Source organism: Knufia obscura (genome assembly GCF_036327395.1).
Source record: "Knufia obscura strain CCFEE 5817 isolate CBS 148926 chromosome Unknown scaffold_22, whole genome shotgun sequence".
NCBI lineage: Eukaryota > Fungi > Ascomycota > Eurotiomycetes > Chaetothyriales > Trichomeriaceae > Knufia > Knufia obscura.
The window spans coordinates 98,303-115,588 of NW_027042708.1; the positions used below are offsets into that span (position 1 = coordinate 98,303).

Here is a 17,286-nt window from a genome sequence, read left to right on the forward strand (position 1 = left end):
TTAACTATATATCGCCTACGTATACCTTCTACTATAGATTTATAACCCGCTTATTTATATATTCGATTTACGTCTAGATTTACTTAACCTACGGATTTATAAATCTTTATACTCTCTACTAATCCGTATTAAGGGTAGAAAGTTAAATTGATAGTAAAATAGTTTAACCCCTTAACGATCGTTATATAATCGGGTCTTAAAGTATACTTCGTTCGTATACCTTATACGCTCTTGTACTACCTCTATACTATACCGTACCTATATACTCTACTTCGTAGATATCTTAGTCCGTTTTTACGTACTAGGTCTATTTTAGTATCCTATAGATTTTAGGCTATAACGCTATTAGTCGCAGATAAAGTTATTATAGTAAGGCGACGAGTTTAAGTCCTATAGGCAGCGCGGTAGTTGCGACTAGCGTTTGCTTAGCTCGCCGTAGAGTAGAGAGGTAGACGCTCGGGACGCGCGTCTTATAGAGAGAGGATAATATCACGAATACTAAGGCGGTATATCGCAATAGAAGGCTATAGGGTAATACGGGCGAATCTAGGCTATATTTAGCTAGATTCTATAACCTTTTTCTAAGGTAGACCTCCGTATTTCTAATAATTTACTTTAACTTAGATAACTAAGTAAGCTTTATTTTTCTAAGTCAAAATTAACTATCTTAAATTATTAAGACTATAGGCCTAGTTTAGTATTACTTATATAATAGACTATAAGCTTAGAAGATAATAAAAGCTCTTTATTAGGTATAATATCTTCTTAAAAAGAGTACTTACTTAATAAGATTCGTTTAGTATATATATACTTTAGTAGAGTACTTTTATTAGATAAAGTCTTCTTTATTAAGTTTATTATAGTTTTAAGAGTAGTATTAGCTTAAAGAAGTTAAAGATTTATTATTTAATAGCTACTTATATCTTAAACTTAGATTTCTTAAAATTAAGCTATTAAACTAGAAGTAATAATATAATTATATATCTTTTTTTGTAAAGCTCTCTTTATAGTATATAATAATAGGATATATACTTAGATAGTAAGATATATATTTAGAAATATATAAAATTAACTAGAGTTATATATTCTTAAGATAGTAAGTTTAACTTATTATTAGGCTAGAAATACAGAGAAACTTAATAATTTAACCTTATAAACTATTACTTCTTAGATAAATAAGTAGGCCTAAAGCTTAAGAACTATAAGTTTATACCTAGCGTAGCTATATATACTTAAGATAAAAGTAGTTCTTAAGTTTTACTCTTAGATTTCTAAGTACTAATAATAGGATATTATTAACTATGACTTACTACTTCTATACATTAGTATACTCTCCCGTTCCTAAGGATTATAAAGATACTCTTTATACTAAAATCCAACCGCTAGAAGAAAAGTTATAAACCACTACGCTTAGCGTAGCGCTAAAATCATGCATGTTTAATTCCATATGCGCAGGGGATTCGGCGGCAAACAGACTCCATGGTTGGGAAAGACACAAATAATACATGATAGGTTTTTCAGCCAACATTCTCAGCGCTACGATCGCAGTTCGTGCAGTACTATTTCGTACATAACCAGCGTTTCGAAGCTTCATGTCATCGATTCAGCAAAAGTACTTCGCCACCCTCCCTCTGCACCTTGCTAGCGAATCATCCTGCTTAAAGTCACATCGCGTCGCCTGACATGGCAGCGCTGTGCATAAGTTCAGGCAGGCATGCCGCAGGCCTGCTGCGCCCAGACCTACCATGGTCTATTCAAGCATCGTGGACGTGTCCCTGAGCTGTGATGAATGTTCACGGACTCTTCAGCCTTGCATGTGCTCATGCTGCTGTTGATGGTCCTGTGGGACGTCTCCGTCAAATGGTGTTGGCGAAACCCAGATGTGCTCATGTCCTTTGAGAATCACATCCGACAGCAGAGCGTGAAGACACCGCCTCGAGCGCGCCTCGGTCGCAGAACATGTTGGTGAATTGGAGATGGTACGCAGAGAAGGAGCGATCACCACAGATCGGTCGCTGAAACACCGATACGCTCTATACATGATAGTGGTATACTGTGCTAACATTCATAATAGGGTTCTTCCCAACCTCGTGCACCACGAGCTGCAAGCTACAACTTCGGCGAGTGCCATCCGGCTTCACCAGGCCGAGTTTTGCGAACAGTGCAGGAAGCCGGACAACAGTGGGATGCGAACGACATCCCGAACTCCATATCAACATATCACCTTAATAAACCACCATCGCCAGCGACGGCATCAAGTTCATTGCACCTCCAGGCCGACGCGTTTCGAAGAATCAGGAGCCTATCGAAGATTAGGAGCTTGGATCCCTTGGGTCTAACTTTGCTTCATGAGCCAGACGGAAACCCTATCGCGGACCTTGTGTTTATTCATACCATAGGCGGAGGGAGTCAAGAAACATGGATGCAAGATTCGGTACCAGAGTCTTTTTGGCCGCAACAGTGGTTGCCCGTGGAGCAAATGTTGGCTGCAACAAGAATTTCGACTTTCGGATACAACGTACAATCTTCACCCGCGAATGCGACTAATATCTTCGAGTTTTCTGATTGGGCAAAAGAACTGCTTTTGAATTTGCGCTTCAAGACAGGCAAAGAGGATCGTCCGCTCAATGTGGGGGACGTGCCGTTGATTTTCGTGTCGCATGGACTTGGTGGCTTAGTCGCTAAGAAAGCGTACCTGCTAGGCAGGAACAACACAAACGCGGACTTCTTGCACATCGGTCAAGCAGTGTCAGCCTTTGTGTTTTTTTCGACACCGCACCGCGGTGCTCATCTCTCCGAGGTGTTGACTGACGTCCTCTCCGCTTGTGTACCTGGCTGGTCCACTTCGCATGAGCTCTCCCACCTGATGAAGCACGTACAGCCACTTGAAGAAATCAACGAGCAGTTCCGAGACCTTATGCTGTATGTCGATACAGTCTCTTTTTACGAGACGCAGCCAACGCCAGTTGGCACTTCTCAAATGCTCGTGCTGCGGAAGGAGAACGCTCTCATCGGACATGCCAACGAACTATCTATACCGTTACACGCCAACCATGCAACCATCACGAAATTTCGGTCCATTGAAGACGCGAACTATGGTAGGGTTCGTGACGTCTTACGGTACCTGGTCGCCAAGTTCAAAAGAGACGCGCAGCAAAACGTGCCACACTACGCCGAAGAAGAGCAAGCACGCGTGTGCAATTTCCTGGGCGTTGACGAGGCGCCGGAGGATGACCATAATTACTTTGCTGAAAAGCGCGTTGACGGGACATGTGAGTCAATACTCGGACACGAAGCTTTCACCTCATGGTTTGAAGATCATGCAAACCATATGGGAGTGCTCTGGTGTCATGGGAAGCCAGGGTCTGGGAAGTCGGTCACCGCGTCCCGCATCATTGATCACATCAAAGAGGAACAGTTGCCATGTGCCTACTACTATTTTAGATCTGGTGACCAAGTCAAAAACAATCTCACGCTTTTCATGCTCTCAATAGCGCTACAAATCGCCTCGCTCGTTCCAGAGTACCGGCGCAAGCTCTGCCGTCTAGCTGATGATGGTTTCAACATAACGAAAGCTGGGTACAAAATGCTTTGGAAGAAATTGTTCGTTTCGACGCTACTCAAGGCGCATCTGAAGGAGCCTGTGTTCATCGTGGTGGATGGTCTCGACGAGTTAGAAATCTCAATGGCCAAGGAATTGGTCATGAAGATGTTTGTTGAGCTCGCTGATGCCTCACAACCGCTACGGTTGCTTATTATCAGTAGAGCTTTACCAGAAATCGAAACCTCCATGGATCGTCTGGCTCGCCATGTCCGTCCACGGACCGACCTCAAAACGGTCGCTCTTGACAGCAATGCTAGTGATTTAGAGCTGTATGTGGAAGATGAAATGGATTCCATGCTCGGCGACGACACTTTCAGAAGGGACACTATGCGACAGGTTCTGAAAAAGGCCGATGGCAACTTCCTTTGGGTCCACTTCGTGGTCAAGGAAATATTGGAATGTCTTACTGAAGACGACGTGGAGCTTGCTCTGAATGCCGTACCCTCAGAGCTCAATCCTCTGTACTTAAGGATGGACCAGCGACTCGCTGATACCTTCAGGCATAGACCTAATGACAAACAGCTTGGTCAAACAATTCTTATCTGGGCATCATGTTCCAGATACCCACTACTCCTGGAGGAGCTTGTTGATGCCTTGAGTCCGGAGCACAAACGGATCATCGACATGCGACAGACTGTTCATAGGGTTTGTGGAGAGTTTGTAGTTGTCGATAAGAAGTCTCATGTCAGCATGATGCACGCATCTGCTCGAGACTTTCTTCTGTCCACTCCTGACTTGAACTACTCCATTGTTCCACAAGGAGCGCACCGGATCCTCTTCTGCAAGTGCATGCAGAAGTTGTGCAACACAACAGCGACTGGTCGTCAGACGTCTCCTACGAAAGGCAGGAGTTTCGCTCAATATGCTGCAGTTTCCTGGGCTGCCCATTTGACAGCAAGCCATGGATGGCTTGATCAGGAATCTCTCAATTTGCTAGTCAGTCTTTTCCAAAGTCGCGCTGTATTGGATTGGATTCTGATCCTGGCCAGTTCAGGAAACTTGAGGACGATGGTTGATGCATCAAAAGCGTTGACAGGCTTCCTCAAAATCGTTGACAACGCTGACCAGGAACGAAGTCCTCTTACTCATCGTATCACGCACAAGGATCTCCTCCGTTCATGGGCTCATGACCTGATCAGGATTGTTGGTAAGTTTGGTGCTCAGATAGTGCGTCACCCGAAAGCAATTTACGATTTGATTCCGGCGTTCTGCCCCGAGAGCTCCGCTATCCATCAACAGTTCGCCACCAACGTTCCCGCTCTGTCACTGAAGATTCGAGAAACAGCAGCAAAGGCATGGGACGACTGCTTGGCTAAGTTTCTGATAGCTGGTGAAAGCATGCCTCTCATTGTTACTGCCTTGGAAAGACATTTCGCAATTCTTACTGCGGATGGCATGGTGAGACTCTTCTATGCCAATACTTGCGAAGAAGCTCGATCGTTCTCCCACGGAGAGCCAGTCCTGGCAATGTGCTTCAATGCGCTTGGCGATCGTCTGGCTACGTACGGATTTCACAAAACAAAAATATGGGACACCCGTACTGCGAGGCACCTGTTCACCGTGAGGAATCCCCGTTACATGAAGGCTATCGCAATGACCTTCAGGATAGATGACGAGCAAGAGGAGGTGCTTCTTACTTTATCGGACGACGCTTGCGTTCGAAAGTGCTCTTTGTCGTCGGCCTGTTTTGACTGGGAAATGGTTGGCCCTTGTCGTCGCGGAGCGCTTCGCTTACAGCGAACCGGCGGTCTACGAAATGCTCAATTCAGCCCCGATGGCACGCATGTCGCCATCAGTCACCGTGCAGCACATCCCACTGTCTGGTCTTTGAAGGCGAAGATGCCTCAATTCGTGGCGCAATGCGAGAGAAGGCATTCCCGAAAACCTTCCGCGCAGTCACCTTGGCGCTCAAATTACACCGACGCTCAAGCTTTCTGCTGGAGTCCTATCAGTGGACACCTCCTGGGAATATGGAATGATGGTTGTGTCTTCAAGTGGCACCCTACCGACGGCGAGTACCAGATGTCAGACATCAAGTCCTGGGCCATAAAATGCAGTGCGGATGGCAAATTGTTTGTCACAAGCAGCGGTGATGGAACCCTGCGTATATGGGACTTCGAGCGTTTCGTGCCCATCTACCACTTATTTCGCCCCAAGGAAATCAAGGATCTGGCTATCGATCGAAATGAAGCCTGTGTCTACGATATTCGAGATATGCACTGTAGCACTTGGCAACCCAACGCGTTGCTTCGACTGATGGAGTTCGACGACAAGAACAGTGACAGCAAGAGTAGTCACGATGGCAGTAATCAGCCGTCTCTGGTGTCGGATCTATATCATGAAGACACAGAACCTGTAACCGCCATGTCCACGAACTGCATCGGCGATATGTACGCGACAGGCAACGATGTCGGCCAAGCATATCTCTACACATATGATGGAACGCTGATATCTATTCTTTCCAAAATCTATTTCAGCGTCGACCATATCGCTTGCTGTTCGGCAAGGAACGTGGTTGCTATTGCCTATCTCAGCCGAGACATCAGTGTCAGAACTATCATCATTGACGCCAATAACATTAGCCGAACCATCGAGCAAGAGCCGCTCTTGTCATACGGGGAGTCAGACACGATCAGACAACTGCTCTTCAGCTTTGATGGCAGTCTACTCTTGGTAGTGACTAGCACAGCGCTCAAAATCTACAACATCGATGAAAAGGAGATTATTGGTATTTTGCCTGAGGCTCAAGAGCATCGATGGATCAATCATCCAACAGACAATGGCTTGCTACTGGGGTTCGCCGCCGATCATTTGAGAATCATGCCATGGTACAACATGCTTGAAACCATAACCTGCCAGTACGACAGAATAACAGAATCGAACGCTCCTCCATATCTGGGAAACAAGACACGACGACCGTCACAGACTTATCCGCTTAGCCCTTCCGAGACCAATGTTGCTGCGAAGAAAGTGCTCGTGTCTTGTGAGGCTAAGTTCATCTTTGTCGAGACAAGGTGCACCACAAAGCAAGCTGCTCGTCGTACAGATTTGCTGCTAATTGAGTTGGTGCACATCGACCGTGGCAAACGAGCGTTATATGCTCCTGTTCGGTCCGTACCTGCCGAGCTTTCGAAAGCCTTCAGCGTAGGCTTAGGCTTCATTGCGACTGATCGTGTTGGCACCTATCAGCCACGCCGCCCATCGGCCCCTACAACCTTCAATACTCGAAGACCATCGTTCCAACCACAGTATGGCGAACAGACCTTCGTTTTCATTGACCATGATGCATGGGTGTGCACGATCAATCTCAGCTCAGAAGATGGACGATCGCGTCCCATCCGCAAGCACTTCTTTCTTCCTCGTGATTGGCAGAATTCTGAATGGTTGGAGCTCGCATCTGTGACGCCAGACGGCACGTTCTTGTGTCCCAGAAATGGCGAAGTTGCTGTAGTGTCGGGAGGACTGGACTTCGAATGGGTCGACGATTGAGGCTGCTCAGAAGGTAGGGGATATCCTCGATCTCTTGTTGTCATTAAGAGACCCGATCAGCGTGCTACATTCAGACCTAGCAATACCAGCAGAGTTGCTCTTCTCTCGTTCCTTTTGCCTTTGCCTTGACGATTTACCATGGTCGTGGAATTCTGTCCAGCATACAGTACAGGCAGTAGCCTGATCTCCACGCTCAAACAACAACTCTGGTTTCGTGTTCTCTACGCAGCGTAGATACAGTACCTACTAGCTGACCGAAAGCAGCCTTGTAATAAAGCCTGTACCGCCAAGCGCTGCCATCGATGTCTGGGTGCGTCTAGCGTGCAACTATTTCTAGCGGACAAGGCAACGTTACCTCAGTTCCTCAGACTAGCTGCGGCCTCAGGCTGAAAAGGTACGTGATGAAGCTGAGTCGCGCAGCGAGTCTAAGCGCCCAATTTCTATTTTAGCGTAGATGTGTGGTACAATCTTGTTATCCTATCTACCTCTGTCTTTCCATTAACACCTAGTAAGTTTTATCCTTTCCTTATCTTCTAAATATCGTAAAGTACTGAATATCCTTAAAAGCTAGGTAAGAAATAAAGTATAGAAGGAAGGGATAGAACGACGAAGGTAAATAGAAGGGAGCTTTTTTAGGTAAAGCGAAGCTATGCTGAAATTTTTAATTAAAGATAGCCCTTTCGCTTCGGCGATTTCTCAGTAGCTTTAGTAGGCCTGGTATAGATTTCCGAAGGCATCCCCGGAATTTCAGGCCTTTTTTGGTCTGGTGGTGTTGCTGTAGAAGTTAATATGTCTATTTTATACTACACGGTTACAGCTATTTAAAAAGTTGGGCGATTAGACGCTCCGCCGCTTGAATGCCTGCCACGTGACCCTTGATTCTTGCCTCAGGCATCAAGCGGTGGTCGTCTGATAAAATGAGGTAAAAGGCAACGCACACCTAGGTACCATTGCGGAAGGCGCAAAGATCATCACAAGCCACGTCTAAGCGCTGGGCCTTAGTAGCCCCGACTATGGTCAGTCGATAGGATGTTTCAGCCTACTATGCTAAATGACTCAAGAACGCTCAATGATACGCGGCAGGGGTCACGGCCATGGTAGAATGGCCGCCATCTACTTTTGAATCGATCTACAGCATCATGAATCTAACATTTATACTTACGCTACAACAAGCAAAGCTTGGTGCATCAAATATTGACTACAATGACAAATATCAGACTGACTGATGTGCCGACTTCAACGACTAGACACCTTGCATCATCACCTCGCACGACTCGACCACTACTTGAAGTATTCAGTCAACTATGCGCGCACATGCTAGGTTGCAAAGACACGACGTCGAGCTTCGTGGCACTTCTGGAATTCGACTGACTACGACTTCGACCACTGACTCTGAAGTAATTGTGCAGGAAACAAAGCGTCAGCCGGCGCCTAGCACACACTACCAACCAGACAGATCCGAAATCCGCTTGCTGAGCATAGATCTCGATGAGCAGAGCCATGAGCTCAGCTGTAGTCTCGAAGCTATACCTCTCGCCGACGCTCATCCCTTTTATGCGCTCTCCTACGTATGGGGAGATCCAAAGGATACAGCGTGCATTACCTTGGACGGTGAACGTATTTCAGTACGCAATTCTCTCTACACTTTCCTCCATGGATTGTATCGATCCATGTTCAAACCCATGAAGGTCTGGGTAGACTTCCTCTGTATCAACCAAGATGACATCAATGAACGCAATGCCCAGGTGGCTATGATGGGACAAATCTATCGCTCTGCGGACTCTGTCTATGCCTGGCTTGGACCACCAACCACAGACAGTGACTTAGTGTTTGACTTCATTGCAGAGACGAAAGCACTCAGGTCTGCCGGTACTTCGTATGGGCGCATCTACGACGCTGGATTTGCCGCCATCGAAGCCCTACTGGACATTCTCAAGCGTCCGTATTGGAGCAGGCTGTGGATTATACAAGAGATCGTTCTTGCCAAAAGACTCTGGCTCTTTTATGGATCACGCTTCATCAGCTGGGATGATCTCGAATTTGCACTGGCCGGATACAAGCCAAAGTCCAGAGGCTTGAACAGGAGAAGTTCGATCTCGCAGTATACCCAGTTGATGCGATACCTCAAGGAGTCTCGTGAGATGCGCACGGCAGTTTCCCTGTCCGAGCTCGTCCACAAGTTCCGATCCGCTGGATGCCAGGACCCACGAGACAAGATCTACGGTTTGCTCTCCTTAGCCAACGAACAGTCGACACGCACCGTGAGGATCGATTATGCCAAACCACTGTTGCAAATTCTGTTGGAGACATACGACGTCTGGGCTGCAGAATGGGTGTTGGAGCAAGATCGTACCCCTGGTGACACGACAGGACCCTCGGCATACACAGCATCTCTTTTCTGCCATCAGATCGGCCTTCTATGCCCACAGACGCATATCGAGGAACTACACAACGATGCAAACCTGCGTCAGCAGGTTACGGCAAAGGTCATGCTGAAGGGAACCTACTACACTAGTTTCGACATATGGCATATTGCCACGGTGTCCTCGACGCCGGCCAAAGTCAAGCCAGTCTACGGTAACCTGTCGTCCCTCGCTGATACAGACGCATACCTTGTCTCAGAAATATCTTACGGAAGCAGCGACAAGTACATCACGTACACCAACGCAGTTCCTCATCCCGGCAACTCAATCATCCACATCGGGTCAATGATTCTCATCACAGACAAAGACACATCCATTAACGCAACAGTCATAGGCCGTGGTGTCGCATTCCCAAGCTCACCAGCCTATCTCCTGCCCGACCCACACCACTTCTCAAAGACGACGTTCCTTCCCGACAGCACCTTCGAGCTCCTCGGCGCACCACAACGCCAGACAGGACGAAGCCTGTCAAGCACACATACCAACTCCACAGCTCTCATGCGCATGAACGCAGCGGTCCTAGTAGAACTGCTTCGCGCACAGGACTTAGAACGCCAGACGGGGACCTGGAGTCCATACCAGTTTGGTCTGCAGCATCAAATCCTCGATGCGTGCAGAGCGTGTCGATTGAGTCTGGGACCGCGGAGGTCGAATCATGCCAGGCAAGAAATCCGGTCGCGAAGCTGTAGATGCGAATGGATGGGTGGGAGTCATCCTTTGTCGGAGCTCATGCGCAAGGCGAGGTATATCGAGACTTGAGAGGCTAAAATGGACGAAAGCACGACCTCCAGTGAAACGAGAATACATATCGCAAGGTGAAGATGGCCAATGGCGAATCCAAGGCCAGGGTTAAAAATGGTCCAACCTCCTCGATCGCTACAGCACCGAATCTCTCGAACGGACGCACAACGATTAGAAGATATCAAGGTCGAAAAAGCGACTCTACCTTGTAGTATCTCTTACTCCTCGACTCCGACATTCTAAACTGATGAATTTCCTAGTTGCATGTCCACATCATCTACCGCCGAATACTACGACTACGAGTTATCTACATCTAGCTCAATGCGATCGTTACTAAACCTGTTATACCAATAAACAGTGCTAGGCACAAACCTGTCGCCGGCAAGAAGATATCCACAGCTAAAAGAGAAGGTGACTTCTTCGCACAACTCCAGACGCTGATTGCGACCGATAACGCTGATGAGGAAGGAGCCAACGAGGAAGGAGCACAAGTATATCCTACTGGCATGAGCGAACTGTACAGAAAGTGCACGCATACACTAATCTCGCCACGTGCCACAGTACGCATAGCAAGCCTAGATGAACGTTTCAGGAAGAAATATACCGTGTTTAGTATCTTCAAATAACCATATTCAAAACGCTCAAATTCTCGTAAATCATATCACATCGTTGACCCTAGCCAATTCTTTCTGGTCATGTCCGTCTTGTCGTTACCTACTCCGACTCCGACTCCCCCTCTCCCTACTCACCGGCCTCTTCGGCTCCGGCCGACTCAATATACTATTCAGCCACGGCGTCGTCGCCCTCGTACTTGGCCTCCTCTCATCCACAATAGTTGGCATCCCAACCGTATCATCATCCGAATTATCCGTCAATGCACCCTCGGACTCCTCCCCCTTATGTCTAGGACCAGGCGCAGGACTGTTAGTTCTACTCCCGTTCCGTGGACTATCATCCCACTCCGCCAGCGCCTGGATAATCGGGCTCTTCATCGCTAGATCCGCCTTCGGTGCGCTCTCAGTGGAGAGGAACCCAATCGGCAACGCAAACCGCGTATTCGGATCATCCTCATCATCCGCCTCGCTCGTATGGCTCGTCACCCGTGCAATCGGCCCCCCATAATTATTCCTCAGGATACCCCTTCTCTTCGTCGGCTCCCCAACAGCCTTCTGCACCGCATCTGCCTCCTCCTCTCCCCCCTTCGTTGAAAAAGCACCCGTGTCGACCTTCCTATCTCTTACATGTCGGCCACCTGCGGTCTCGGCTTTTGTTAATATGGACGTGTAGACTGACCTCCCGGCCTCAGCCTGCCGCTTCATCTTCTTCTTTGTGCGTTTTGTGGAGGGGCGGACGACGATTGTGGGGACGGGGGAGCGCTGTAGGCAGTATTTACTGACGCTGTCGCGCGGGCCCATTAGGCCTTGCATGCCGGTTAGGGCGCGGCCGCGGGTGCCGACTACTATTGCGACTGGTTCGTAGAGGTGGATCTGCAGACACATGTTAGCTGGGTGGATCCCATGGTGATACTTGAGGACACAGAGAGAGGAATACTGACCATGCTCTGAATCACATCTGTGACTTTTCCTACCGCCAACTCCATCTTAAAGCTGATAGCTTTGCGTTCTATGGCGTTCTTTGCGATGACGGAATTCAATAGGCGGTCTGCTTCACGTCTGTAGTCTCTTCTCTCTTGGCTCTCTTCGCTGATAACCCTCAAACAGACGATCTCATCTCCGTCGTCGACTAGTTCGTCTAGTGTCCATTCTAGAGCGTATTCGGAGTAATCCTTCGCATCGGTACCAACGATGAATGTACGGGTGCGGGGTGTGTAGTTGAAGTCGTTGTGTTTGTACTGGATTGAGAAGGCCTCGGCTGCGGCATCAGGAGTGGTGAATGTATCGAATGATATGCCTTTGGTATAGGGAATTGGTGGAGGAGGGCTGGGTGTTCGGTGTACAGATGAGTTCGATGGTCGTGGAATAGGTGGACATGTGCTTTCCCTTCGGATGGTCTCTTCTGCCGCACCGGTACTGAACTGGACGCTGCTTTTCCTTCTTTCTTGTAGGCCGGGTCTTGTGGGCTTGTCGGCTTTCTGGCCTGCGCCTGTCCAGACTTGGCCGAATGCTAGCTCTTCTTGTTCTTCTTTGGACGGTGACTGTTTCGTGGTTTCAGGAGAAGTGGATGGTGGACTTGCAGGCTGCGTTATTGCTGCGTAGACAGACATGGTTGTGGTGCTTGTGTTGTCTCTGGGAGAGGTGTAGATGCTTGAGTAGCTGAAATAGTTGCTGGCGACGGCACGATTGCGTCGACCAGTGAGTCAGGCAAGCCCGATGACTCCTTTCAATCGTACACAGATCGGATTGTTGACCTTGTTGACGTCGGTAGTACTCGGTGGGGGGGCTTTAGTGACAGCTCAGGTTGAATGGCAGGCTGCTCGCTTATATCGCGACAAGCTCTTCGTCGTCGGCGAGGTGTTCGCCAAATGAGTATTGCAGACTGTTCCCATAAGCTTGCCAGCATCAAAATGCTGTGAGACAATCGGAAGCGACAAAGGTGGGCTGATGAATTCTGCTTTGTTTGTTTTCGTCAAATGGAGACCAGACGAGCTACTTGACGACGAGCAGCGTGTTTTGTTCAGTTAGCAGTAGTGGTAAATGAATGTTAGCAATTCAGACAGTACATGATCAGAAGCAGGAACGAGCACGAGATCAATCAGGCAATAATATCAAGCATCGCATGTGCCATATTCCATCTTGTCATGGGAGAGTTTCGAGTTGTCATAGGCGGAGGTCCAGCTAGTTGACTGGTAGCGAGTCCGTCATCTGGGCATCCCTTGGCAATGATGACAATGACCTTCAGAACTCATCCAGCTCGACCTCGCTCGAAACAGCTTCTGCTTCTGAGCTGATCCACTGCAGAGCAAATTGTCTTTCAAGCAAATCATACCGACAGAAACACCCGCTGCGGGGTCCTCGCTAAGCGGTCCTTGCCCCGAAAGGCATATCTATCGTTTGGGCGGACAATATGCCCAGCCTTTTACATCGCGGATGTGTGCCGGAAGATGCACTGTAAAGCATGGCATGGTTGCACTGCCTCAAGCTTGTGCTTATGATATCGCGTGCATATGCACATCAAGCAATGCCGAGCACTCTTCACTTTGGAGCACGTGGGTCGTTTGAAGCACGAATGATCGGTGCTATGGACTGGACGAATAGTCCCTACAACCACTTCAACAATTTACGGCACACTGAGACAAGGACAATCGACGAAACCAGGAATCTGGTGTCTGATCATGTACCTCGAATTCATCACCTCTCTCTGCTGACACAGTGATGCGTGCAAGTACTACTACTTGACGAAGTGATGCTCCCCTCTTTCAAGCACTTCAATACCCATACCTACGCGTATCTTGAATCGCTCACTCCTCGCAGGCACAAGTTGCATCCCTAAACACCCAGAAAGCTTGTCTCCAGCATCGATGGCTCGATGCTTTCTCAAGAATGCATCTGGCTGTTTAGGGTGACGCTCAGCCGTATCAGGATCCACGTTTGGCAACTACCATTGTCAGCGCAGAAACAGAACTCAAAGAAACATGCATACCTTGCAGCGTGTGGTATGACAAGACGAGAATAGCTGATTGCCTCCGATCGAGATACGCTTCCAGTCATCCTCATCGTACGCTGATGGTCCTTCTACGACGATGTTTGCCCTAAAACGGCGCAGAGACAACCGCTCGATGTCCTCTGCAATGTGCTTATTGACGTCGTGCACAGAAGCAATGTTGAGCAAGTGCAAAGGGTAAGCGTCCGGAAAAGCGACGATGGGCTGAAAGCCTACCTCCTCTTCTCGGGGTGCATTGCCGAAGAGGTTGCGGTAATTCTCTGAATCAGCCCGGAAGATCGCAAGAGGGTCCTTGATCTTCAGCCATTCCTTGAAGTCATTGGGGATATGCTCTTGCATATTGAGCCACTGTGGGTCGTCTCCCCAGACCTTCACTGTCTCTACGGGATATCGATGATCTTTACCTGGGTTGAGTGGTACACTGAACGAGCTCTCTTTCGGAATGAGACCCCACTTCAGCATGAGACGGTCGAGGGGCGCCAGAAACCCAGAGGGTACGTTGGGATATCTGATGATCAAACATCCTTCCTGTTCTACTTTTCTCAAACTCCCTTTGTCGCCAGCATCACTCTTTCGTGGAATCCATACCTCCGGTCGAACGAGAGCCAACTTCTCATACCCAGTCTGTCGCAGCGTTCGAATAGCCCACATGGGCTCTTTCTTCCCAGGTGGGACTACCCATTCGGCGAAGGCGAATTTCCGATCGTAAGTGAAGCCCTCTACGTCGACTTCTGCCTCATCCAGCTCGACGCCAGCACAACTTTTGATGGGATGAACGTAGAGAGCTTTAACTCGCCATTTCGAATGGTCATTCGTGCCTTCGTCGTACTTCTTCTCATATTCATCGGCTGTGTTGGAACCACTTTGTCTGCCTAGTCGAACGCATCCTGCCGGTACCTCGGGTGTGAAGCGTCTTCTTCGAAGATCTCGGTACCAAAGAAATACTACTGGTATCAGAAAAAGTGGGTAGAGTAGTAGAAGGAGCTGCTCGAAAGTGATTCCGAGAAACAGCTTTCTTTTATGTAGCGTCTTCACGATCTCTGTCACATCTTGTGCCATTTCGTCTGATATGAAAGAAGGTAAGCCAACCCCTCAAGATCGGGGTTCACAGCAACTGATATAGTTATGTAACAGCAACACACAGTGCAGAACTTACCCGCGCTAACCCTATGGGGACAAAATAACCTTCTTCGCGCGTCGACACTCAACGCGTCACGATGCCTGTAGAACCTCGTTCCTTCCTTCATATCATGTAACGCAAGCACTTTGCAAAAGTGTTGCACATTCTCGAGCGTGTTCATCATACACGCTTACTGGACACGCGCCACGATGAGGCGACGAACGCCGCATGTGCTCATCGACACAATTACCAAGAGACCTGCTCAACATGGATGACCAGGATTCATCGGACTACCACAACTTCTCTCAGATATCATCATCAGCACATCGGCTGCCGACACTGAACGGTGCTGAAGCACTGCTCGATGCCATCGAGAAGCACAAGCCAATTTCTACCAGCTTGACCGCGCTAGATGCGACATTGTGCTCGACAGACGAAGCTCTTTCCGACAATGGCGGTCTGCCAAGGGGACGTCTGACAGAAATTTACGGAGCACCTGGATGTGGCAAGACTCACTTTGCTATACAGCTTGCAGCAAACGCGTTACGAGAAGATGATGCTGCGAGAGTTGTCTGGGTTGATACCTCGGCCCAGCTTCCGTACGCACATCTGAAGCAATTCTTAGAAGCGCCACAGCGAGGTCAAGAAGGCGAGGTACCGATCACCAATGGTGTCGAAGACCATGAACAACAGTCGGCCGACGAGAGACTGGACCATCTCTACGTTTCTAGCTTTCCGCATCTGATGGCTGTGCTCCTCCACCCATCGCAAGACTTCCCGCCCAGCGGCACAACTTTGCTGGTTGTTGACAATCTTTCCAATATTGCAATGATTGGCTTGCCACAGAGCGAGAAGGTGTCAAATAGCTCAGCCGCCACGAACGGTTCTCTGTCCCGAGAGGACATCATCTCGAAATCCATCGCAGCACGCCGTGGAGCCATGCTCTCAGCCATCTCCGCCGGCCTTGCTCGTGTCGCCGCATCTCGAAACATTGCTATAGTGGTGACCAACAGCGTGAGCTCTCATCGCAAATACGGAGGTAAGAACTCCGTTCTACGATCGGCTCTGAACGTTCAGCAATGGAACGAGAATGTGAGCAACAGAATTGTGATATACAGGGAACTTTGGCCAGCTACCCACTGGGCCAGCCTTGACCGTGAAGAAGCGAGAAAGCAGCGGATAAGAGAAAGGTGGCCCTTGAGAGTGGTAGAAGTGGAGAAGCTCAATGGAAAAGAGGTCAGCGCTGAGGGTATCAAGTTTGTTATTCTGAAGGTGAAGTAAGATGCCCTTTATTGTTCGCCAGATGCTAATATATCCCAGAACCGCTTACATGCAGTCGAACCACCGAAGCCAATCACGATCACCAACATTGCACTACCAAGCTCACCTCCACTCCCTGGTGAGGACAACGAGGAAGCTATGGGCAACCTCGGCCTCGAAGATGCTGAGGAAGCGGAGGACCAGAGCATGCGCATGCCGGAGGACGTGACATCTTCTGCGGCTCAAGCATCAATTGGCGCAAAGAGAAAGATCGATGAAGTGGCAGATAGCGAGGATGAAGAAGAGCTTGAGATCGGTACTGCTGCGAGGCCGCCACCTGTGCCGAGGGGCCATGCTGGGTTCTTGCCGTCTTCTCAACTAGCGCAGGAGGATGTCGAGGGTGCGGAGTCGACGTCGCCTCAACGCGGCACTGTGGGGAAAGAAAGACGCGGCGCCGATGACCTAGACGATGACATGCTCTTGCAGAATTGAACTCACAATATATGAACCATGCTAAAAGGTCTTTCGCATGCCCTTTCATCTGTAGCTTAGCCACTTCATGTGGACTCGTTGTTTGACACATATTTTGATATTCCTGGTACCAATCCGATACCGTCCCATCGATGTTCGTCTCATGTCTGCGCATCGTGAATTACTTTTTGTAACCATACTAATACCAAGGTTGACCACAAATTCTCAATGACCAGTTCTCGTGGAAGTCTTGGCGATTTTGTCCTTCACCGTTAATGTCGGTGTCGAAACACGTTGCATTGTTATCGAGGTTCTTAGCCCTTCATCGTTCCTTCTACCTCATCTCCCAACACGATGTTGCACTTATTGGCGGTCTGGGACGCATACGTTCGAAGATGACTACGTCGGCGACTCGAGAATCCTGTACTGGGCGGCCATCGATGTTGGCCACAACGATTCATCTCGTCATTATACTATTCTATTTGACGATACCAATCCATCATTCACCACATCCCGGCGACTGAAACCCTTCTCGAGCACTGCGAGCAGGAGCAACC

The 17,286-nt window shown here is 48.7% G+C and overlaps 5 protein-coding genes across 5 annotated transcripts; 3 read left to right on the forward strand and 2 right to left on the reverse strand.

Moving 5' to 3' along the window:
- Positions 1-2,422: 2,422 nt before the first annotated feature.
- PMZ80_010924 (uncharacterized protein) lies at positions 2,423-7,093 on the forward strand (the record flags this gene model as incomplete). Its single annotated transcript, XM_064879312.1, has 1 exon — positions 2,423-7,093. One exon carries the CDS (start codon positions 2,423-2,425, stop codon positions 7,091-7,093), a length of 4,671 nt encoding a protein of 1,556 aa, XP_064724895.1.
- A 1,304-nt stretch (positions 7,094-8,397) lies between these two features.
- PMZ80_010925 (uncharacterized protein) lies at positions 8,398-10,275 on the forward strand (the record flags this gene model as incomplete). Its single annotated transcript, XM_064879313.1, has 1 exon — positions 8,398-10,275. The coding sequence occupies one exon, from the start codon at positions 8,398-8,400 to the stop codon at positions 10,273-10,275; it is 1,878 nt and encodes a 625-aa protein (XP_064724896.1).
- Positions 10,276-10,967: 692 nt separating this feature from the next.
- On the reverse strand, positions 10,968-12,481 carry PMZ80_010926 (uncharacterized protein; the record flags this gene model as incomplete). The annotated part of the gene is made up of 2 exons (XM_064879314.1): positions 10,968-11,744; positions 11,813-12,481. 2 exons carry the CDS (start codon positions 12,479-12,481, stop codon positions 10,968-10,970), a joined length of 1,446 nt encoding a protein of 481 aa, XP_064724897.1.
- A 1,124-nt stretch (positions 12,482-13,605) lies between these two features.
- PMZ80_010927 (uncharacterized protein) lies at positions 13,606-14,937 on the reverse strand (the record flags this gene model as incomplete). Its single annotated transcript, XM_064879315.1, has 2 exons — positions 13,606-13,812; positions 13,858-14,937. The coding sequence occupies 2 exons, from the start codon at positions 14,935-14,937 to the stop codon at positions 13,606-13,608; spliced, it is 1,287 nt and encodes a 428-aa protein (XP_064724898.1).
- A 328-nt stretch (positions 14,938-15,265) lies between these two features.
- Positions 15,266-16,750, forward strand: PMZ80_010928 (uncharacterized protein; the record flags this gene model as incomplete). Its single annotated transcript, XM_064879316.1, has 2 exons — positions 15,266-16,270; positions 16,319-16,750. The coding sequence occupies 2 exons, from the start codon at positions 15,266-15,268 to the stop codon at positions 16,748-16,750; spliced, it is 1,437 nt and encodes a 478-aa protein (XP_064724899.1).
- Positions 16,751-17,286: the final 536 nt, after the last annotated feature.